Source organism: Passer montanus, unplaced genomic scaffold (genome assembly GCF_014805655.1).
Source record: "Passer montanus isolate IOZ18808 unplaced genomic scaffold, ASM1480565v1 scaffold46, whole genome shotgun sequence".
Taxonomy (NCBI): Eukaryota; Metazoa; Chordata; class Aves; order Passeriformes; family Passeridae; genus Passer; species Passer montanus.
This window is the reverse complement of record NW_024369485.1, coordinates 5,765,734-5,790,292: the sequence shown is the minus strand read 5'-3', so window position 1 is coordinate 5,790,292 and position 24,559 is coordinate 5,765,734. Positions and strand designations below refer to the sequence as shown.

The 24,559-nt window shown below is 36.7% G+C and overlaps 1 protein-coding gene across 3 annotated transcripts in view; it reads left to right on the top strand.

Annotated features, from left to right (window-relative positions):
* Positions 1-24,559, top strand: part of ATAD2B (ATPase family AAA domain containing 2B) — a 76,090-nt gene that overhangs the window by 13,015 nt on the left and 38,516 nt on the right. For all 3 annotated transcript variants that reach the window (XM_039721658.1, XM_039721659.1, XM_039721657.1), the window contains exons 2-16: positions 2,507-2,661; positions 4,114-4,160; positions 5,166-5,319; positions 7,518-7,620; positions 8,157-8,265; positions 9,434-9,550; positions 10,581-10,656; positions 12,417-12,515; positions 13,428-13,539; positions 13,975-14,090; positions 14,878-15,052; positions 15,833-15,921; positions 16,884-17,043; positions 17,995-18,085; positions 23,953-24,264. In XM_039721658.1, the coding sequence (XP_039577592.1) occupies positions 2,507-2,661; positions 4,114-4,160; positions 5,166-5,319; positions 7,518-7,620; positions 8,157-8,265; positions 9,434-9,550; positions 10,581-10,656; positions 12,417-12,515; positions 13,428-13,539; positions 13,975-14,090; positions 14,878-15,052; positions 15,833-15,921; positions 16,884-17,043; positions 17,995-18,085; positions 23,953-24,264 (1,915 nt within the window). The remainder of the gene's footprint in view (positions 1-2,506; positions 2,662-4,113; positions 4,161-5,165; positions 5,320-7,517; positions 7,621-8,156; positions 8,266-9,433; positions 9,551-10,580; positions 10,657-12,416; positions 12,516-13,427; positions 13,540-13,974; positions 14,091-14,877; positions 15,053-15,832; positions 15,922-16,883; positions 17,044-17,994; positions 18,086-23,952; positions 24,265-24,559) is intronic.

The following is a 24,559-nucleotide window of genomic DNA, read 5'->3' as shown; positions in this document are numbered from 1 at the left end:
ACTAATTTTACTGCTGGCAAATTGTTTTAATGTTTCCCCTTGTAAAGCTTAATCTTTCCTAGTTTCATTTTCTCTGTCTTGCTTAGCCGGTTTTAAACTGGTTCTGTGGCTTACCTTGAAACTCTGCTTCTATCCTTCACAGGGGAGCTTGAGCAGTTTCAGAAAGCAGTTACTAAAATTGACCTAAGCAGGGTTGTGTTTCTCTGAAGTTTACAAGTAAACTGATAATAAAGCAGAAAGTATATGCACAAATACTTACAGTGCTCAGAAGTGAATAAGAAGGCTACTAAAATTCTGTAAAAAGTTGATATTTTGTTGTTTCAGAGTGTTATGGAAAACATCCAGCTGCTGCCCATGTATTTTATAATGCTATGCAGGGTGCAGGTGTTTTGTATTTAGGAATGGTAGTGGTTACTGTCTTTTGTACTTGTCTGATCCCTCGGTGAAATGATTAAGATCACGACAAGGTAGGAAGTTCATCTAAAAGAAGGAAAGTGAGCTTTTGCAGCTTTAGTAAGCTGAATGGATAGATCAGAGAAACATGAGAAGAGGATCCAAGGAGGTTGGAGTGGTGCTGTGTAGTCAGGCAAGGGAGTGCATGGGCTCTTCCTGTGTCCCAGAAGTGCTGAGCTGTCTTGTCAAACTGCACCCATACATTTGGATTTAATTTTGTAAATACTGTGCTGTGATATTCTGTTTTCCTCTCTTAAAAGATAAGCTTTATCTTTTTAAAAATTTTTTGAGTACGTGATGTTGAAGTATCTGAAGTACAAATCAGATTGTTGTTGTTACTAAGCTTGATGAACAAATGGGACTTCTGTGGTTATCTCCTTGTGTTTAAGTAAAATTATCTCTTTGTCATAGTTCAAGTTCTTACTGATAATTCCTGGACCTTAATATTTAAAAATTGGTTCTCTGTTGTTGCAATAAAGAATGTTTAGTTTTTTAATCATAGAATAATAGAATGTTTGGGTTGGAAGGAACCTTAAAGTTGATCTAGTTTGAAACCCCTTCCATGCGCAGGGCACCTTCTACTATCCCAGGTTGCTCAAAAACCCATCCAATCTGGACTTGAACACATCTGGGGATGGGGCAGCCACACACTTCCCTGTGCCAGTGTCTCACCACACTCACAGGGAAGAATTTCTTCCTAATACCTAACCCAAACTTGCCATTTCTCAGTTTAAAACCATTCCTTGTCCTGTCAATACACACCCTTGTTAAAAAGTCCCTTTCCAGCTCTCTTAGAGTCCCTTTAGTTACTGGCAGGTTCTGTAAGATCTCCCTGGAGCCTTCTCCAAGCTGAGCAACCCCAGTTCTCTCAGCCTGTCTCCACAGCAGAGCTGCTCCAGTCCTTGGATTATCTTTGTGACTTTTCCTGGACTCACTCCAACAGGCCCATGTTCTTCATATGTTGTGGGCCCCAGGGCTGCACACAGAACTCCAGGTGGGATCTCAGGAGTGGGGACATAGGCAGGGAGAATCCCCTCCCTTGACCTGCTGCCCATTTTACTGCTGATTCAGCCCAGGACACTTTTGTCTTTCTGGGCTGCAGGAGCACAATGTGGGGACCTTCTTGTCAAGCAACTCCCCCAGGTCTTTTTTCCCTGGGCTGCTCTCCATCAATTTTCCACCCAATCTGTACTTGTGCTTGGGATTGCCTGGACCGAGATGTAAAACCGTGCACTTGGACTTGTTAAACTTCATGAGGTTTGTCCAGGGTCCCACTGAATGGCATCAAGACTGTCTTGATGAGCTAAAATTTGTAGTTAATACAATCCTGGTTTTCTGTTTTCTAGTGGTAGTTCACCTAAATAGAAGCAGATGCTCTGAAGTTTGCTGTCTATATTTGTGTACAACTTTGAAATAATCCCTTGCTACTATCTTTGAGTTTCTGTCTCTGTTACCTTTGATGAGTGCAATGGAAAAAAGGCCCCTTTTGGTACTGTTCAGGTGCTTTTTAAAAGGTGTTAAGAGTAATGTGGTTAGTGTGCATAATGCTGTTAAAGAACGTGTTGGGCATGTCCTGGCTATGTGTGGGACAGTTTGATGGGTAGAACAAGGTACAGGAAAACTCTTACAGGAAGGAAGATTGTTTGTTTAAGCATTTTAAAGACAAAAACAACATCAGTAGAATAAATAATTGATGTGGTTTTAAGTGTCTTAATTTTTCACAGTCCTTTTCTCTCTTTAAGGCATTACTAGCTCTTTTGCAAGTGAGAATAGCAGTGTGTTGTATATGATACATAAAAATACAATGAGTTACACAAATGATACTTGTTCAGAAATACAGGAAAACTATTATAGAAGTTTAATATTTGCATTTAAATATTTTCATAGCTTCTGGTAGTGTTTTCAGAATAAACACTTTTAATATTGCACACCAATTGGTCACTAAGAGTTTGACAGAGACTTTCCTCTTACTGAGCTGAAGTTTACCCTTTTTCTGTAAGAGTATCTGCAAATGAGCCAAGTAAGTAAGATCTGATGCTTTTTTTCTTTTCAGAAAGATGAAGGTAGTGATGCTAGTTTGAGTGATAGCCACATATCTCCTCCTGCCAAACGTACCTCAAAACATGCTGATCCTGTGGGCAAAGACAAGTCAAAATCGCGCGGTACTGGGCAGCGAGAGGAATGGAGCATCTCAACTGGACAGTCCAGGTAATTGGTGCCCAGAGAAGAAGGAACTCACACCATTTTTTTCCCTGTGTTGTTATCCCACTTATGTTTTTTCTGCAGTCAGCTGCAGCTCAGGAATGTACTTCTGAAACATGTTATTTTTTCACAATTTTCTTCATTTTAAGACTCCAGGAATGTGGATTGCATCAATTGTCTCATCTCTGTTTCCTTTCTGTGCATATTTGTACAAAAAATATAAAGTAATTTTATTTGAGATGCAGTCTGAATTTTAGATTCTTGATGCGTCCAAATTTAGCAATGTAATTGGTATTTTTATGTACTCAAGCTATAAGAAGACATGATATTTTAATTAGGGAATCAGTGTTACCATCTTTAGGGAATGGGTAACAGTCAAGTTTATTTCTATTGTTGTTCAGCCTAGTAAGTAAATTTTACTGAATATAGCCTCAGTCTTGCCAGATTTTTGTAACTTGAAGCGGAAGTAATTAATTTTATTTTATAAATTATTTCATAGTATTTTACAAAACATCCTTGTATTCATAAGGTTCCTCACATGGTTACAAGTAACTTTGAGACAGTGTACACAGTATGTTCCTGATCCATGAAGTTTCAGTTAATGCTGATTATTTTGTAGATATGTATTTCATATTTATGTACATGTCAAAATCATTCTTGAAATGATTTGTATGTAAGAGTGGCTGTAAGTCACTACTGGACTGTTGACTGCTAGAATGAAGTTTGCTTAAAAGCTTTGTAAATCTCAAGATAGACCTCTTCTTATTTTTATTTTTCTATTTTAAACCAGAATTAATTAAATCTAGCATATTAATGTGTCATGGTAATTGGGAATGTATATTGAAACTCGTGCACCTTCTGTTTGTTTTGTTTGTGAGAGTAGACTTGTACTAGAGCTCCTAGAAATGTCAATATACAAAAATAAATATTTAATGCAGCTGGGAGAATTTAGATCATTGTGTCAAGTGAAATTTGGCCAGGGTACTGAAAATCATATTGTTGCTCATTTAGAACCCACTGCGACATATCTTTGCATCTGATGTTGGTTCTGCCAAAATCCAAAGCACTGTGCTTAACAGTGATCTTCAGTCACTAAGACTTTTCCCAAAAGTTCTGTTACTTCTACTGGTTTATCCAAGGTGTTGGAATGATAGTTGCCTTTGGAGAGCTATACCAAAGTTCTGTTCTGAAATTTAAGCGAGAGTTAATGAGGAAAGATTAGGAAGATTAATCAAAGAGTTGCTTTGACAGTTGGGAGAATTCATACAATTGGTATGGAGCAGTTTTGTCCTTACTAAGGTGTTGGGCATGAAGCAGACGATTCCAAGGCTATGTCTTAGAAAGGTTTTGAAATCAGAGCATCACAGAGCATTTTACAGTCAATCTTCTATTTTCACTGTGTGCCTTTTGCTTGGCTAAGGAATGTTAATATTATTTGTATGTATAATTATCTCATAGGTTAACTTCTCAGCCTGGTGCTACACTACCAAATGGACGTAGCTTATGTAAGTGAATTATAACAAAACTTTTTGTATCAGCTTTTGCATTAAACAGTTTTATGTCAGTGATTTTCAGTGGCATATGTTTTTGATAACTTTACTGATTCTTTTGACCGTTTTGACCAGAAAAGTTGCTGCTCAGTTTTCTCCTGTCACCATCTTGGATACTCTCTGTGGATATGGGGAACATTTTTAGATGAAAATCCATTTCTCTTCTCAATTCAGACCTCTTGGCCATGATCTCGATGTTTTCCTTAATTCCCAAATTACTGTTATGAGCTAATTTTGGCCTTCTCTCAGTTGGTCTCTTTAATTTACTTAGTCTCTTTGCTCATCTGAAATTTGGCCTTTTGTGGTTCTTAACATTACTTAACTCTATTGCTTTAGAGAGACCTGCCTTGTCTGCAGCTCCTGCTACCTTGAACAGTCTTTTTAAAAGCTTGTACCTTACAGACTTGCCATTTCATTGCTTATCTCAGCTAAAACCACTTTGTCTTTTGTGTCTCTTTTTCATCAGTTCTGTATTGTTTAATTTTGTGTTGACTCTATGTAAGTGTTATTTCATTAGGCGTATTTGGTATTTTATTATTTATTGTGGTGCCTAAGGAACAATTAGCAGTGGGATCTCTGGCACTGTACAGAGTAGCTGGTATAAATTTGCTTGTGAAGTCAGTATGTTGTATCTGGTCTTTTTATATTATATTTGAAAGACTAAGAATTGAAACTGTGGGCCAAGTGTGCATTTCAGTATTGATGTTAACTTAAAAATATTGAATGCTTAATTTAATGCCAAATTGTTATTATAAAATAAGATTATCATCTAAGGAAACAAGCTTGAATATCCAGAAGTAACTTTTAAAATAATTTTGATAGGAATTCAATACAGTTCTTTAGTTCATACTGTGCTTAATAACTTTTGGTTTATTGTCCTTGCTAAGTATTCTCTTATTAATTTTGTTTGTGAAAATGTTGTTTCCTGCATTTTGAAGTAGTAATACAAATTTCTCTTAGCTCTCAAAAGCCACCCCCTTCGAGGGGAAAAAAAGGGAGATGGGGACCATGCTTGCATAAACGGAGATATAGAAGTCAGAAAAAGTTGTCGGTCCAGGAAAAACAGATTTGAAACTTTGAATCAGAGTTTATTGTTTGATCAGCTAGTAAACAGGTATGTGGGGATCCTACAGTTGTATTCACAAAGCACCTTAATGATTTTTTAAAATTAGAAACCCCTGTGTTCCAGTGCCATGTCTGTGTTTTGCTGTGGGGATGCATTGGGGCAAGCTAGACTGTGGTTTGAGTTACAGCTGGGTCTGTGCTGTGACTGCCATGGTGTCCATGCTCTAAATGCAGAGCAGCTTCCCAGGCTTTCATTGAGGAGTAAGTTACTCTGTCCTTACACCTGGACAAAGCTGAATGTTGGCAGTTACTGCAGAGTGCCTGACGTGCTGTAAATCCACACCCTAGTTTGTTCCTTGGTAACCTGTTTATGTAGTGATACCTTAAATGTCATGTAAATTGGTGATTAGCAGCAGTGCTTGGAAGCATTCTAGATTTTGCTTGTATGATTTTGATCATAAAATATCAAAAGTTTGTAGCTTTCTTTTGTTTTTGTTTTTTACCATTTGTTAATAATTCACATAGGGTGGGTGTCACTTTTTGACATTTACTGTGCAGACAAAGTAGGTCAGGGAGGCACGGTCTGGTCTGAGCATAGGAATGGGAGCCAGAAATGCTTTTTTTGAAATATTATTTCTCTGTAGCCCTGGGCAGGTCACTTAATGTGTCCTGATCTTTCCACCTGTAAAACAGGTTTTAGCAGCCACATCTCTGAGAGACTGCTTTCTCCAGAGCTGGAAAATTATTTAAACATAAACATTTAATTGTCAAGTTCGATCTTTATTTTTAAATGTATTCTGTTGTATATTTTATTAATTTAATTTTCTTTTTCCAGGTTTTAGCAGCCACATCTCTGAGAGACTGCTTTCTCCAGAGCTGGAATATGATTTAAACATAAACATTTAATTGTCAAGTATGATCTTTATTTTAAATGTATTCTGTTGTATCTTTTATTAATTTAATTTTCTTTTTCGACTTACTCAGTAACTACTTGGTATCAGTGTGTAAACTTATATTGAGTTACATTTACTTTTGTAGTTGCAGTTGAATCTCCCTCTCCTCATCAACAGTAGGGAAAAGTCTACCATGAAGGTTGTAATTTAGTAAGATCATGGTACTGAAATCTGTATATGAGTTTATACTGGTAAAAGTGTGTCCCATAATCATTGGAGGATTTTAAGAACAGGTTTGACAAAAGTCTGTCAGGAATGATTTAGGCATTCTGTAGTGTGCTCTTGCCTGGCAGAGCACGTTGACTTTTCCAGGTCCCTTCCAACCCTATTTTCTTTGGTAGCAAACTGCAGCATGATTTTACTTGAAATGGTTCTGTCACTCATCACAGATATTTTGGAAGAACTGTTTAAAATGGAGAGGAGCTCTCATAATGAAAGCATGGCCTTACTGACTTACATCGCCAGAACTTCCACTGTCTTCTTTTTAGACAGTCTTTTACACTTTAGATTTAAACAGCTTGAAAAAAAGGAAATGAAGGTTTCTGTCTTCTTACAAATATTATACAAATAGCGTAGAATTCCAGTTGAAAGCTACTCTAATCACCATGGAGAGCAGTAACGTGGTCTTCAGGACAGGTGGCCAAATAATTGACTTGGCCTGGCTAATACTGTGTTGCTCTCTTCTTTAGCAGTGAAGATTCTTGGCCAGGGTTATCACTTACATACCACTGCTGTTTTGACAGCTGTTTACAAATACTCTAGATAATGAAAATGCTGACTAAATAGTAGATGAGAAATGGTCGTGAGGTCAAATACCGAATGATGAGATTCTAGATGTTACTGATTTAACAAAAAGAAAATCCTGTATGTTCTAGTGTCTTTTTGAGGTCAGGGTAAAAAACTGTAAAGCTTGTGGAGTGGAACACTCATTGCATTCCCATTATTATAATTATATAGGTAAAAAGCTTTACTTTCTTATTTTGCAAATTTAAGCTTACCTGACACCTAATCTAATGTGTCAGCAGTTGCATATTTATACGCTACAATTTATACTGAGCCAAATTATTTTTAAAACTTTGTTAAAATACTACTATCTAATATGAACCCAAACTTAAATAACATCCACATTTCTTCTTTTGCATACTTCTTAGTTTATATTCTTTCAAGTTTATTATGGTTAGATTTGTAGTTAATTGATAGACAACTTAAGGTGTTGAATGCTATGTCCAAAGTTCTGCATGGCATTGTTTTAAGACTGATTTCTTTTGTGTGTTAACTGTTGCATATATTTTAGTACTGCTGAAGCTGTCCTACAGGAAATGGATAACATTAACATCAGGAGGAACAGGCGATCTGGGGAGGTAGAACGGCTACGGATGTGGACAGATACAGAATTCGTAAGTGCACAGTTTCTGAGATCTTGGATAAAAGTCATATCAAGGCAGAGCATGTTTGTTTTTGCAAACACTATACATTTGTCTGTAGCTCTGTCTAAAGGTTTATGATTTTGTTCAGTGGATAACTTAAAAAAAACCATGATAAACTAAAATTCAGAACTAAATCAGTGGATATGCTCTACATTGTTTCCTTTATTGATAAATTCACTGCCATGCTCTCCTGCTGTGCTGTGGTGGTTCTTTGATTTGAAGCATACTCTGGTAACCTGGAAGCAGCAGGACCAGGGACTGTAATCTGCTTTTTTTCGTGAAAACTTGATACTGATGTTACTCTGTATTAGGTGGACTAGGTACTGTCTGAGAGATTTACTTTATCATCTATTAAATGAGACTGCTTTTGTGGTCTACCTGTGGAGAGCTCTGCTGGAAAAGCACTTGAGGACTAGAGATTGTGTGGAGCATTATTTACTGCACTGGGACTAATACTGAGGGACATGGAACAGTACTGACGGAAGTGCACGTGAACTTTATTCCAGGAAAATATGGATATGTATTCTCGAGTAAAAAGAAGGAGGAAGTCACTGAGGAGAAATAGCTATGGGATTCAGAACCACCATGAAGTGTCCACAGAAGGGGAAGAAGAAGGTATGGATTGTAAAAAATAGTGGGGGCTTGTCCGAAATACTTAAGAAACGAAGTTCTCCTTCCCATAAGATAGCAGTATATTGCATTTCAGAAAGCAGAACAAAGCCTCATTTCTAAATGTTTGTACAGTAAATTTCCTTCCTTCTGTTTTTCTTAATATTAAGTAATTGGAGCTTTTCTTCCATTCCCTGTAACAATCCTCTGGTGGAAATCAAAATGTGATGAATGTAGTCTACAACTATGTGTGTTCTAACTGACTTGATGTTTCTCATGTGCTTAGTGGCAATTACCAGAAAGAATTTATAGTAGTTAGGCCTGCATCCTTCCTTTGGGTAAGGTATTAATTAAAGTCTCCTTTCTGTCCACTGACATTTTAGAAGGCTTGTAGGTACCGCACAGCGGTATTTGAAATTCTACTTTCCTTCAAAAATTGGAATGAAACTGGTCAATGCGTTCAAAAATTACCAGGAAAGAAGGGATTGTGCCTAACTTTGATTGCCTGATCAGCATCATGCTTGGGCTCCTTGAAAAATCCCATTTAAACTTCAGGCATCCATACAGGTTTCAGCATACTGCATCTTAATTTTTAATTAAAACTGCTGTGGAAGGTATGGTTTGTCCTAATGAATAAGAATGCAGTCCTAGTTCTGAGATCCATGGATGGAAATTCTGATCCTGTTAACAGATGGGCCTATGTTGTGCCTTTATGCACAAAGTATATAAAGTGTATTTCTGTGTTCTTTCCTTTGTGTAAAAATGATACTGTGAATCATAAAGTTGTACTTATTTTTTCATGCTGTGTCAAATATTTGATTTTTTGAGGCTCCTATGGGAAAAGAGATGAAAGGAATTATCTTTAATTTGAAGGATAGTTATTGAAGGAAAAATAGAGTGGATAGAAGTGATATTTGAAGTATTTTACAACTAAAGCTGTTTTGAATGCATTTTTTTTCTTTTGCCTTTCCAGAATCTTGTGAAAAAACTAGAAGGAAGTTTGACAATGTGCTGTAGATTTATCATGACCTTTAAATTTCCACTGATTTGACAATTAGTGTTAATTAATGAATGGTCAGTAATTCTCAGTGACTATTAAAAGTTAGTTTTTTAGGGTGAAAGTACCTCTGACATGAAGTGGAAGTGTTCTGAAAATATTTTTACCCCCCAACAGAGTCTCAGGAAGAAGATGGAGATATAGAAGTAGAAGAAGCTGAGGGGGAAGAAAATGATCGGCCGTATAATCTCAGACAGAGAAAAACTGTTGAGAGATACCAGGCCCCTCCAATAGGTGAGGAACCCAACAGTGCTTGACCTGCAGGAATACCATGGATGTGGGGAGGGAAGAGTTGGGTGGCTGTTTCTCACCCCTGACAGAGTAACAGGGATGCAGCACTGGGTGATTTCCACCCTGACCTGTTGTGGTTCACCATGTGGCTGGGACTGCTGAGACACAGCCTGTCAGTCTGTCAGTGGTGGTGGCATTTCTGCCTCTTTGGGCTCTGCAAATACCACCCTGTGCTGGGCTCAGGGTGTGGGCGGGGTTTAGGCCAAGAAGTATTTGGCAGAAAGCAATCTAATAAATTAGGTGGTTACATAGGAAAAACAGTTATTGTTATGCCTGCTTCTCTTCTTGAGTGGTAAGCCTAATTCATAACTGTGCATAAATGGCATAGCAGCAGTTATCACAAATGAGAAATCTCAGGTATTTTGGTGGTCATATAGTCCAACTGCCTGGCCACTGTAGGGCTGACAAAAGGCATGTTATTTGGATCATTGCCCAAATGACTCTTGTGACAGGTTTGGGGCATCGGCCACTTCTTTGGAAGCCTTTTGCAATGTAGGATCACCCTCTCAGTAAAGAAATGCGTCTTCCTGTCAAGTTTGAGTTTCCCTGATGCAGCTTTGAACAATTTCTGCTAGTCAGAGGATCATAGAGTATGATTTCTTTGACAGAGAACTGCTGTGGATTATTTGTTCAGAGAAATTTCAAGACATCCCATATTATCATCTATGAAGAGGTTTCTGTATGGACTTGAATGTCCTGCAAATAAACTCAAAATACTAGTGCCCTGGTTGAGTTACATTCTGTGCCATGACAGACGCAGCTCTAGTAATTTGGGGAGGTGAGGATGGAATTCCCATGCCTGCATCAAGCCAAGTACAGTGATAGTGACAAAGCCCCCTGCCCAATTCTTTCTTTAAATTAAGCTTTTAGAGAAACCAGTGATAGAGATAACCATATTGATGAAGATTGATAATCCAGCACTTCTGTGCTGCATTAAGATTAGTTTGTTATTCTTTTGTAATTGATGTTACAGTGCCAGCTCATCAAAAAAAGAGAGAAAATACACTGTTCGATATTCACAGATCTCCTGCAAGAAGAAGCCATATCAGGTAAATGTCAGTCTTTTGGTGTGTAATTGTTTGCTTTCCTTTAGTACATTTTGGTAGCTTTTGGTTTTCAAACCATTCTTGAGTGAGCTGCACAGTTCATTCACGCATGTGAGGGGGTCTTGAATTGTGTCCTGGATTCAGACCCTGATCAGCATCCAGACAGGAGTGTCATGGCACTGTCTAAACCTACTACAAGCTTTGTGCTACACAGAATGGAAACAGGTGTTCTACAAGTACTGGAAAGAATTCTTCGTGGCACACTATAGCTTTCTCTATAAGGCCATGTATTTAATATTTAAATCCAGTGCATTATTTTAACAAATATTCCCTTTCTGTTCTATAAAACTGAGCAAAGCAGGTTAATGTTTTTTGTTTTCTTTTTGTTCAAATTTCATGCAAGAATTTTCAACAATTTAATAAAATATTTAGCAAGCATAATTTTTGACTCTTATGTTTTGTGTCAAAGAAGTCTGGAATGTATCAAGTTGTCTTGGAAACTGTCAGTAGGCTCTATGTAACAAAACAGATGAGATTACAGCTTTAAACATTTTTTAAAAAATAAACTTACTCAAAGCTTCAAAAAGACAAATCTGTCCATGAACAGAATCCAAGTAAATGAGTACTAGTCATAGCTGAAACTCTTGTCTTATTGCTCAATTTAATGGCATAGTTAAAATACATGAAGTAAATAAAGTAATAGCTGAATCTTAGGATTCTAAAGTTTCTTTGTAACAGATAAGAGTTGGTGGTTTGTTTTTTCTCCTTGTAGAGCGTATGGCATTTTTTTGGGTACTCTCTGGATTTGTACTTACACTTACTATTCATACATGAAGAGTGTGAAAGTTATTATCCCTTTGGTTTTAGCCTGCTCATTACTTGGCCCTCATTTTATCCCATCTTGTAATAAGAAATCTTCCCAATTGCTTGATGTTCTCTGTGATATATTTTGAAATGTATGTCATTTTTGGTCACTGAGTAAAATTGATAGACCATGTTATCCACTGGCAAAAATTTAGTGCATTATCATGTTCCTACGAATAATGCAGCTTGCTATATTCGCTTAAAATCCAAGACTTTTTACTAGTAACCAACTTCTTGCAAAATGTGCTGAATATTTCAACCGATATCAAACTCAACTCCTTTTTGTGCAGAAGATTTAATGTACATTCTCTAATATTTCTGAAATACTCCTTTTTGTGAAATACTGTGATACTAAAATAAGAAATGGTTCATTCAGACTTTGGATAGTAATTTTACTTGGATTCAGATCAGAAGTACAGGTGTTTTGCGAGCCTGTTCTGCTATTCAGAATTAATAACCTTGTAAAAAGAGATTATATACTTTGTGAAGTATGGATTTTTTTCAAAGAATATGTAAAGGAAGCATCAAACTGAGTAAGGAGACTTTGGTATGTCTGTTATGTTAGAGGAGGCTAAAGTAGTTGGACATTTTCTTAAGTACAATTGCAGTTTATTGATTGAATATTCAAATCACGTTGCTGAGGTAGCATGGACTGGACCACACATGTTATGGGGCTCTGCTGTTGTAGTAATGTTGAATTCAGATAATCACTGTGGCAGTAAGAGCTGTTGTTTCCCTCTCACATTATTTTGATACTTGATGAAGCTAGAATTTGTATGCATCTCAAACCTGAACAATACTGTACTTGCCATTTCAGTTTCATTTTTATAGAAGTACCAAAACATGCCATTCTGCTGCAAAAAAGACTGAGTTTTCTGTTTGTTTTGCCACTTCAATAGGAGAAAGAAGCATGCCATTCACAGCAGCGATACAACCTCTTCAGATGAAGAACGTTTTGAAAGAAGAAAATCTAAAAGCATAGCCAGAGCAAGAAATAGGTACCAAAACATCCTTGGTCTTTAGAATGGTTTGATTTTATTATTTATGAGGAAACAAGCAGAACTCGTCTATAATGCTTTATGAGTTCTGCAGACTTTTGATTCTGCTGGTAGTTACCTGCAGAGGTGGTTTAGGAGGAGTGCTGGTTATATATTAATACAGGTTTTGGAGTCTTATGAGTAGATAATTAATAATAGTGGTAAAGAGATGGAAATACAAGAGTAGCTGTTTGATTCAGTTGGTTATAAAAATCAGCTCCTCTTGGTTAAAATATCATTGGTGTAACTTGGTCCTAACTAATTCAGTTGTACTCCCAGCTCTTCCCTCATCCTCTTGTGTAACGGTTCATGCATTCTAAACACCCAGTGCACATTTTTTTGACCTTACATGTAGTTAGCAGTAATCTAAAAGTAGAAGATCTTTAAGTAAATTTATTCACTCATACTAGGTAGGAAAATTCTACAGGAAAAAAGTTCCCTCATCTTTTTTCCATCTCCTCCTGTCTGCCATGTTGTTCCCTTTCCATCACAAGGAATTCAAACAACGTACAGTGACCAGAAGTGCAGTTCTGAGTGTAACCTATGTCTTACTAGTACCTTTCTTCCTCCCTTTAACTATGTGTTGGCCTGATGTAGAATCTGTGTAGAGAAGGGAATACTGTTTCTTCTGTGTTCCATCAAAATAACCTATCCAGCCTAGTTCTTCAGATTGAAATATATGTATGCATGCATAAATGTTAAGGAACTTCCAGATATATGACCATAGCTACCACAGAAAAGAAGATTAGTTTTGTTTACCAGTTGGGAGGGTTATTTCTTTATGTAGTAAAAGGTGTTTAATCTCTTGTTTCTTCACCTGCAAGCAATGAAAGCAGAACAGTATTTATTTGGTGTTTGTTTATTATTGAACAGGTGCTTGCCTTTAAACTTTAGAGCAGAAGACTTAGCTAGTGGAATCCTCCGAGAACGTGTGAAAGTTGGGGCGAGTTTGGCTGATGTTGACCCAATGATTGTCGATAAATCGGTAGGTTTTGTTAGAGCTTTTTATCTTCCTTCCCTGAATTATGCACAAGCAGAATTCTCCACAGCCTCTTATTGATGTTGAAGTTAAGTAATAAAAAAACTCACTGATTTTTTTTTTTAAATTTTATTTTATTGTTACCAAAACTTTTGTGTACCTACTACTTTGGGCTACAAAGCATTTGCTCTGGGACTTAGGCTGGATCTCTGCAGATGCCCAGGCAGCCCTGGCACAGTTAACTTGCAAACCAGATAAGCCTCATGTGGGTAACCAAGAGTTGACTTTCTCAACTGGTTTTTTCACACTTTCTAAATTCAGGGAAATCCTGTTGATCAGTGCAATGTTTTTTCTAATTTGTTTTCAAATGTTTTATAAGTAAAGGTGCTTTTGTGGAAAGCTGTTACAGTATAAACTTAATATGGTTTCTTTTTTCCTAAGGTGTGTTTTGATAGTATAGGGGGATTGAGCCATCATATCCTTGCACTTAAGGAAATGGTAGTGTTTCCTCTTCTCTATCCAGAAATATTTGAAAAATTCAAAATTCAGCCACCAAGGTAGGTATATTTACTCTCACTGTTGCATTTTTTTTATTAAGTTCTGAAAAATTGAAAACACAGAGGAGGTTGATTCTTTCCCTGAAGTGTTTTACAGTTCAAATAGATTTATGTGTTTGCTACCCCACTTGTCTATCAGAATATGTAATAAGCAGGATGAAGAATGAATAGAACCTAGTGTATTTTACTTGTGGGAGGAAGGTAAACTTTGTGATTTGGTTAAAGAAAGAATTCTCATGTCTTTTATTGTAAAATATTTAATAACATAATGCCTTTTTTCCCATTATGTTATTAAATATTTTACTAGATCAAGCAAAATGCTGATGTTTCTGTCAATAATATTATACTGGGATTATAACATTTAATAATGAGGCATCTTGGTATGTGATTTAAATGGGTACATGGTGTCTAAGTCAATGGAAAAATTGGGGGTATTTTTGTCACTTAATTACTTCATCCCAAAGTAGTAAACATTGATTAAGTTATTACTTAAAATCTAATACTTGAAGAGGTGGTGTAGAAGAATCCTTTGGAAACTTAATATGCCTTTGATTAATATTCTTTACAGATCAAAGTTTTACTGAATTGAAAGCATAAAACAGACTTAGATTTTATGAAGCCATGTTGATACTATAACATGTTAATAATACAATACTACTACAAAATAAAAATATGAGATCTTAAGTCATTCTTCTCCAGGCTCCCTGTCTTCATTATAAAATTTGACTTGGAGTTTTTCAGGAGACGTAAAATAAGTTTGTGACTGTGTTGATCCATTTATCTTCAGGGGCTGTTTATTCTATGGTCCTCCTGGAACAGGTAAAACCTTGGTAGCTAGAGCTCTAGCTAATGAATGCAGTCAAGGAGACAAAAAGGTGGCTTTCTTTATGAGGAAAGGAGCAGACTGTCTCAGTAAGTGGGTTGGTGAATCTGAACGTCAGCTTCGACTCCTTTTTGATCAGGTTAGAAGAAAATACATTTTTCTCAATATAATTTCTCTGTATGTTGTGTTTTGTGGTTTAGGTAGCCAAAGGTAGTTCCAATTCAAACTAAATAACTGTACATTTTTGTAAGTTAAGTAGGATTTTACCAAATGCCATATTTAGATTAAAAGAGCAGGGGAATGCTGACAGTAGTTTTTCTTTCTCTGGAAACTCAGAGGAAGAAGTCTCTTGATTTGTTTATTAATGAAGCAAAGTAGTTTGGGTAAAACTTGGGGGAAAAAAAATCAGTCAGTGAGTTTGAGTTTGACTGACATGTTCAAGATAAATGCTACAGAGGAGAGTGCATGATTGGCTTGGTTGTGTGTCTATTTTAGTGTTCCTTTTTGGCTTAGAAGAGATTGAAGAGAGCAGAGAGTCACACAAAGCAGTAAAATGCTCAAAGAAGAGTAGTTGTCAGATAGAGATGTCTAAACAAACAGATTATGAGCAGATAAGATAATGTTTTCTGTAAGGGAGTGTAAGGTGTTTTTGTCTTTAACCTGTCCAGCACACAGTAAAACTGGTACAGTGGTGCCATCTTGCTTACTTGAAGTAGACTGCACTCTGCTTTGCTTTGAAACACTGCTGGAGTTGGAAATTCAGTTTTCATTTCAGACTTTACACTTTGTAACAAAGGTGTCTCAATAAATGTGTTAGTTTAGCATGCTAATGCTTTCCTGTGAAACAAGTGTTCAATGTTGATGGATAAATTAGGAATTAACTGTGAATTCAATTTTTGTTTTGTTTATTGCATACCAGGCATACTTGATGAGACCCTCTATAATCTTTTTTGATGAAATAGATGGTTTGGCTCCAGTTCGTTCTAGCAGACAAGATCAGATTCACAGGTAATATTTCTTCTATGCTGCCATCATCTTGGTGTAGGGTACATTATCTTGGTAAACTGTTAAATGTAATTTTTTCTCATTTCACAGGAAAGGTTTTTACTTTTTCTGAAGCCCACTTACACTAGAAAGGACAGATTGGTTTTTTGGTGTTGAAAGTCATCTTTTCAGTCCTTCAGGCAAACTGTAATTTGCTGGGAATTGAATTGCAGTGACAATTACCCTTCAGCCACATTATTAACTACAAGATTTCCACAACCTTTCCTTGATTTGCTGTTTTGTGCTGTAAACAGATTGTCTGTTACCAGCCCAATAGAATAACCAGTTGAAAAAATGGTATTGTAGCATGATGTACAATGAACTGAGCTCACCTGTGATTTTTATTCTAAATGGTGTGATGTACAAACATATCTTGTGTTGCTGTCTTGTCATTCTTTAGAGCATTTCTTACAACAGTTTGCTGTTGGGTGAACGTTTTCGTGGCTGCTTTGATCTCAGTTTTGCTGTGCTCTGTATGGCAACACACTTGTACCTGTCACTCCATACGTGTCCATTGTACAATGAACTGAGCTCACCTGTGATTTTTATTCTAAATGGTGTGATGTACAAACATATCTTGTGTTGCTGTCTTGTCATTCTTTAGAGCATTTCTTACAACAGTTTGCTGTTGGGTGAAAATTTTCGTGGCTGCTTTTGATCTCAGTTTTGCTGTGCTCTGTATGGCAACACACTTGTACCTGTCATTCCATAGGTGGTGGTATTTATGTGTCCATGTCCTTCCACTCTGCTGAGAGAAATTTGGAGCTGGCAGAACAGGAGGCCAGTGGTACTTAGAAGACTTGAAACTGTTACGCACCTGTTTGTAGTTTAGCTTTGTTCTTTTGAATGTATTAATGTTGCATTTGTAAATGCAGAAGTTCTTGCAGTGTTTCTTACACTTTCTTATTCTGAAAACTCTTTTGTAGCTCTATAGTGTCTACTCTTCTTGCCCTCATGGATGGACTGGATAATAGAGGTGAAATAGTTGTAATTGGTGCTACAAACAGACTGGATTCTATAGATCCTGCACTCAGGAGACCTGGTCGCTTTGACAGGGAATTTCTTTTCAACTTGCCTGACAAAAAGGTAAAACCTGGAACGAAGATTTATTAATAAACATCTTTATTATACTAAACATTTGTATGCCTGACAGCCAAGCTTATGAAATAAAAATATTCGATCTTGCTTGTAAGAATGTTTCATTTAGGAAGACATTTTTAGTACAAACAGATTGTATACATAAAGTTGTATTGAGCTTCAGATCTTCAGGATATAGTTAAAACTAAACAGAAGTAAATTATTCACAATAAACTCAATTGCTTATCTCCACACTATGGATTTGTATAATGAACCCTAACTATTTGAGGGCTTGAAACTTATGGTAAGACAAAATAACTTTAAATTTTGTAGAATTCTAACCATGTAAAAAATGTAGATGCACAGCCAGGCATTACAATGTTGGCAACAGGAACATTTCAGTTCCTTTTTCTAAACTTACATAAACTCAACCATAATACTTCATGAATTTATACCTAAAATTAAATGTGTTTTGTATATGGACAGATTTATTTAGATTCTATAGAACTTTTACCTGGAATTGTTTTGGGATTGATGTGTATGTGCTGTGCTACTCAACTCAACCTATTAATTGGTGAGGCCTTTGACAGTAGAACCTGTTACTCATAGGTGCAGTAATTAAAAATTAAATCATAAAACTATGATAATTCCTAATAGAATGTGAGTTTTGATCAGTTTATGTAGAATAATGTTGATGAAACAGAAATTAAAATGTGTAACTTTTGAAAAAAGTACTGCTTATATATGAAACTAAAAAGAAGGGAAAAGCTTTGTTCTTGAAAGACTCTGGAGTGCTAAGTTCTATTTTAAGTGCCTCAGTTACATGCCAAAAGCAGGTAAAGTAACTATAATAAAGAATATTTTTTTCTATGATACAGATTTGACTTGCTAGTTTTTTAATCTCATTTTCTTTTTTTCTGTTTTATTTTCTCTTTCTTTTTTTTTTTTTTTTTAAATCAGGCACGAAAGCACATTTTGCAAATTCATACCAGGGATTGGAACCCCAAATTGTCAGATCCTTTCTTAGGAGAACTGGCTGAAAAATGTGTTGGTGAGTGTTATGTTGTTAGTACTTTTACTGTAGAGGCTTTCTCTTCTGTGTTTCTCTTCTTCAAAGGTATGTTAAATGTATCAAGATTTTCTTATCTCTCTGCCTTTCTAAACTTCTGTACTTTGAACAACACTCTTTTTGTAGTAACAAATATGTTTCTGTTTACTAAATATGTTTTCTAAAACACAAAATGAGTACCTAGTAGTCATTGGAAAATACAACCATGTTTCCTTTCTGTGATATCACTGTCCTTATATAAGACGCATACCTTTAAAGAGAAACAAAATGAAGTTGGAATTGGAATCTTTAGGTAGACTTCCCATTAAATTGGTAAATTACAAAAGAGTTAGGCAGACTTGGGTTTTTTTCTGTCTACTTACTGAGAAAAAAAAATCACTACTTGTGTCTGGGGTTTTTGTCTTTTGTTTGTTTTTCACTGACTGGCATGCTCTCCTCTGACATAAATCCAACAAACTAACCAGCCTTTCTAAAGATGAATTTTTTTTCCAGATTGCTAGCACAGAACAACCTCAAAGTGTAGATATAGGTAGGGAAGAAAAAAAGCACCGCAACATGAATACATTAAGTACACTTTTGGAACTCACAAAGACCTGCTGCACTGCATGGAGGTTGGTTGTTCAAGATGAGTTTAAATCTAATCAGAAATAAACCCAAATATTTGTAGAGTGAATTTAACAGAGGAAATGATCCTAAAGCATACACCACAATATCTTCTCAACAACTTGTCATGCAAAGATACATCCTCTGTCAGTCATCTGCTTGGACGAGCACTGAAGTTCTCAGGCAAAGAGCAGTCTCAAATATCTGTGCTTTGGAATCCATCATCAGGGACTCTTAAGAGCTTTAAATTGAACATCAGTCCATTCAGTCAGCTGCAGTACATCCGAATTATCCTCTTCATCTGCAGGGGCACCTCTCATCGAAGCAGCATCCCTCCGCTTTTGATGCACAAAGACCTCAACATCTTCTGGTGAGGAGAAAACATAACTATCCAGCAAACTCCAGTTTAAGCTTTGCTGGGTATAACACAGCACGCGGCAAACCCGTTTCATGTAAATTCTGCTTGAATTATGCAAACGTGTGGTGCTGCTTAGTGGGACAGAGGGGAGTAGGTAGGAAAAAACCACAGATGTTTCTTTAAAAATTCACCATATTTTTTCATTGAGAACACAGTATTTTAAAATTTCAGACAATAGGGAAAGCCCTTTGTACATTTGCCTGGAAGACATTCTTTGTGCTCCATAAAGCCTGTCAATTCTGTGGAAGTCAGCTAACAAAAAGAAACATCCTTTTCTGTTTTCCTTGGCTTTCCTGCTCTCCAGCTACTGTACACTTGACTGTCTCCAGTCTCTATCTTGGAATTTAAGTGTTTCCATACATCCAAGAAGAAAATCTTTGAAGTATTACTAAGTTTTTTCAAAACAGCTAAAGTAAGACTGGTGTATCTTCTTCACTTTGAGAGTATCTCATCGTTTCTGTATGTGAAATCTGAAACAAACATTTAAACAGACTTTTCCAGATTCTTTGTGGCCATTACCAATGGGACTCATTGGCACACATGTATGTCTGAAATATAATTTATACCAGTCTGATATTTCTCTTGTGCACAGGTTTTCTTTAAAAAAGAAAACCCAAAAAAACAACACCCCCTCTTCCCCAGGTAAAAGCTGCCTAGACTTGGCAGGCTTTTGGCACAGCATGGTTGATACCTCTCTCCAGTTCAGCACACTTGGCAACACTTTAACTCCAAGCTTTTGGATCCTAATGAAGAAAACTGCTGAAATACTCCCAGAACAAGTGCCTTTGGGGAAGCAGGTGTATGTGCAACTCAGAACTTCTTACGATCCAGGGGTGTAATTAGAAGGAAATTTGAAGGGAAAAGCCCCAGGACTTGCAAAAAATAGGTTATTTCCTGAGGGTTGATTTTTGTCCCAGGTGTTATGGATTACAACTTTTAGTGGATTTCTGTGTATATGAGAATTCAAGACTCACTTCCCTGAATGGCCTCATGACTGCATTGTGCGTGAGACAAAGTGAAGCAGCTTGGGGAGAGCACAGCATTGCTCAGAAGACCACACACTCAGGTCTTGGTAGTACTTTCAGTAAACACACATAATTACTATCTTTTTTCTCTTTACTGGAGATGAGTCCCAGATACTCTTAACTTTATAAATCCTTTCTTATCTCTCGTGCTTATTCCCTTGTTTGGATTGGTAACTTTCTGTAGCTAGAGAGACTTACCTACAAACTCAGTCTTGCAGGAAACAAAACATACTAGCAACCGAAAAAGTGTGAATTCCTCCATATGGCATTTTGCAGAGGAATCTTTTTTCAATGTAGTAAGGGTTATTTAAATAATGTTATTAAATAGAATTATAAAGAAACAAACTATTATGCTGAAGATGCTTGTTAAAAGTATTCTGTGCTTATTATTGCAGGAGTGTTTTGTGGCAAAATGATGCCATTTAGATTTTTCTTTCCCATCCTCATATAATGATGGCGGGGGAGATTTTGGCATTAGCATTCCTGTTTTTTTAGCATTCCTGTTTTTCACAATTCTTTAAAATAAACCTTGTAGTTACTTTTAATCTCTGTCATCATGCTGAGTTGTTTGCTCACTCTCTTCCCCTGCAGTCATTTTGAGAGTTTTGTAGGGAGTTGCACAACATAAAGTGGAAGAAGTAGTCAAAATTGTTCACCTAAATGCTTCACCCCATTCAGTAGCACTTTGTTGTGGGGTTTAAGGTGGGTTTTAGGCAGAAAAAAATTTAAAGAGGGCACAATTTCAGCATAATAGAGGTGGCTGGAAAATTTTGGTGATCGAAGTGCATTCTTTGTAAACCTACATAGGAATCCACTTGTTTGCTGTCCTGCTCTTTGAAAGTTGTACTTCAGAAATGTTCAGCAGAGTTTGATGGTGCTGGTAGAAGAAAATGGGCTACTTGGCAGGAATCCTCATTTTGTTCTAAGTTGAGGTGTGCCAGTACCTTTTGCTTGACAAATTGAACATCTTTCCTGAGATGCTTTAAAAGTGGAAGCAAGTGCACTGAACCCTGAGTTTATGTTACAGTGTCAATTTGGGTAAAATCTGCATCATGTTATTTACTGTTGGCATGATACATTTTATTTTGTTTTGACAATACTTGTGTTTTTCTTCTGCTTAATCAGTGTGCATTTTCTTCTTAGCAATAAAAAGCTCTTTAATGTTTCTCAAGGTACAGGATTTTTGCAGTTTTCTTGTCACTGAAATGGATGTACAGTATGCACAGGAGAGTCCCTCAAAAAGAGACACCAATTATTAGTCTTCAAATGTAATTGCTCCAGAGAAATGAGAGGTAGAAATGGAGACTAATTGTGTATCTGATCACCTGAGAATTTAATTTTAAAAATAGGCTACAGGCTATTATTTCCTAATTTTGCAATTCTTTGGAGATGCACAAGCGGTGATTAAAATGACTATTAGAAAGTGATGTTACAGCATTTGTTAATAGAAAAGTTGGGAAGGATCTGGCTCCTGAGCTGCTGAATCTTTGCACAAAGATACTAAACTAGTTCTAAGGTGACAGGCATTCAGGGTGCTGCACATCCTCAGCACATCTTTGAATTAAGCTTTGGTTTAGTGCTCCCTTCACTCATTTTTTGTTTAATCTAGTGTGGTTTTTGGATGAGAAGTGGACCAATTTAAATGGGAACGTGATACCTGATACCTAAAGAACAATGCAAAATTTAGAACCCTGTTTTGGTTTCTCTGATGCACCTGTAGCTACTGTCTAATAGTTTCATGTGGTTGGAGTATGCCAGTATAGTCTTTCTTTCATGTTAAATGAAAGTTAAATGAAAGTTAAAAAACCCTAAATAACATAACTTCAGTGCTGAAAACAATTAGTTGTCTATTGATCAGTATAGTGAATATTTATCTGAACATATTTCAAATGTATTGTGTATTTATTTAAAGGTAACTTGGGAATGTGAATTGCTACATACGTTTTAGGTAACAGTCATGGTGTGGACTCACCAAATTTATACAATAGTAGCTACTGACCTTTATATAAAATTGTAAAGCTTGGTTTAATAATTGCAGGAATTATCCAATATTTATGGTGATTGTCCATCTGGGTTTATTTTTGTTTTTCTTTTTTTAAAAATTATTTTCAAGTATATATAAGAAAGGTGCAGTTTAAAGTCTCATCCAATTTAAGTCACCTTTAAAGCTGTAAAGTCTGTATCTTTTATTATCATCCCCCAAATTATTATATCTGAAAGATGGGGATGGAAAAGTGTCTACAGTCTTCCATATTAATTGCTTCCTTTTATTTTTAAACACTCTGTATGGAATCAGCTTTGTTTCTTATTGTTGTATGGATCTTGTAAAAAATATATGTGCCAGGAGCAATGAAAGAACATCAAAGGCTAAAGAGAGAGAAGCAAGGCAGGCCTCAGTTCTGCAACTTGGTGCTGCCAAAAGACCAATCATAGAATCACAGAATGTTTTGGGTTGGGAGGGACCTTAAAGCCCATCTCATTCCAATTCCCAATGGACAGTGACACCTTCCACTATCCCAGGTCACTCAGAGCTGCATCCAGCCTGGCCTTGGACACTTCCAAGGATGGGGATACCCACAGTGTCTTTGGACAGCCAGTTCAAGTGCCTTATAGTAAAGAATTTCTTCCTAATATCCAATCTAAAGCTGCCTTCCTTGGTTTTAAAACAAAAATAGAATAGAAAAAATGCAAGTAATGTAAGACTTTGTGAGGAGGAGGAAGTCTGGTAAAACAACAGATGAATGAGAATAGTTTTAACTGAAGAATTGATTAATTACTTTCTATAAACACTTCATACAAACCCATGAACTTTTATATGGCAGTACCTCAGTGCAACACATTTTCCTATAGTGACTCTAATTCTCCAAATTACTTTTCTCCCTGGAATACTGTTCTACTGTTTTTGAAAGATGGAGCTATGGTGCCTCAAAATACAGGGGCATATTAATGTGTCTTGCTGAGAGAGATGGAAAAACTTGAAATCTAATTTCTAGCTCTGGGGAAAACCCCCAAACCATTAGTACTGCAAAAGACTCAGAGGTATTAAGTCTCTCTGTATTTCATAATTATCAGATCTGTGTTTTTCACTAATGATGATTAAGCAATTATAGGTAGCCACCTGTAGATACTTATGAAGATAGGCTAAATTAAAATTTTAATGCATTTTAATTTCTACCTTTGGTTATATTAGTAAAGTTATGAAACTCTTAAAAGTCTGAAACATTTCTCTTCATAGTAGAAGTTAACATTTTTCCAAGAATTCAGAGTAATGCTTTTTTTAACAAGAGATTCTATCTCTTCCCTATTCTACTCATGAAACATTTTTCTTTATACTGCTCATTTTCTCAGACTGTAAAAGTTTAAAGTTGGTGATGTTCAATGTAACAAAATTACTTTGCTATTAAAGATTATATTAATGTGGAGGTATTAAAGGAAAAAAGGAGCAGAGGTACTAGCCTGTTAAAATTGCACATACACGTTAGACAATATTAAGGGAAAAGAAAGAGTGATAACAGACCTATAACCCAGGACTGGAAATACACTATGTACCAAATGATATAGTGAAAATAGAGATAATTTTACCTTCTATGTGGAATTAGTTTCTTAGTATATCTTATAAACATGTCTAATTTCTTGATATACAACACTGTCATCAGATTATGACCTGAAACCTTTTGGCAGCTGCTTTGTGGACCTTGACAATTAAATATTCCTGATTTGTTTTTGGCTGGATGCATGTTTGATCCAGGGGTGGCACAGCAGTGCCGTTTCATGGGAAGTGTTTGTGTTTCTGTGTGCACTAGGGTACTGTGGAGCTGACATAAAAGCACTTTGCACTGAGGCTGCCTTGATTGCCCTGAGACGCCGCTACCCCCAGATCTACATGAGCAGTCAGAAGCTCCAGCTGGACGTTTCCTCGGTGGTTCTGAGCGCGCAGGATTTCTACCACGCCATGCAGAACATTGTGCCCGCCTCGCAGCGCGCCGTGACGGCCTCGGGCCACGCGCTGTCCCCCGTCATCCGGCCGCTCCTGGAGCGCACCTTCACCAAGCTCCTTGAGGTCCTGCACAAAGTGTTCCCCCACGCTGAATTCAGCCAGGGTGACAAAAGTGAAGGTATGGCGGTTGGGGTTTTTTTGCAAATGTTGTTTGAGTTTGCAAGTATTTCAGCTTCTCCGCCTAGCCTTAAATCTGGTGTGTATTTCCTTCAGTGTTGTTAGGATGCAAGTACTATTTGCTTGGATGTTGCATCATTATTTTTGCTGATTCCAAGTTGTTGTAGAATCTCATGACCTGACCTATACAGAGCAAGGTCCCATAGGTGTGAGGACCATCCATAAAAAGAACTCACAAGTAATTTGCAATTTAAATACAAGAAATGATGGGCATAATTAAAGGTCAGAACAAAAAA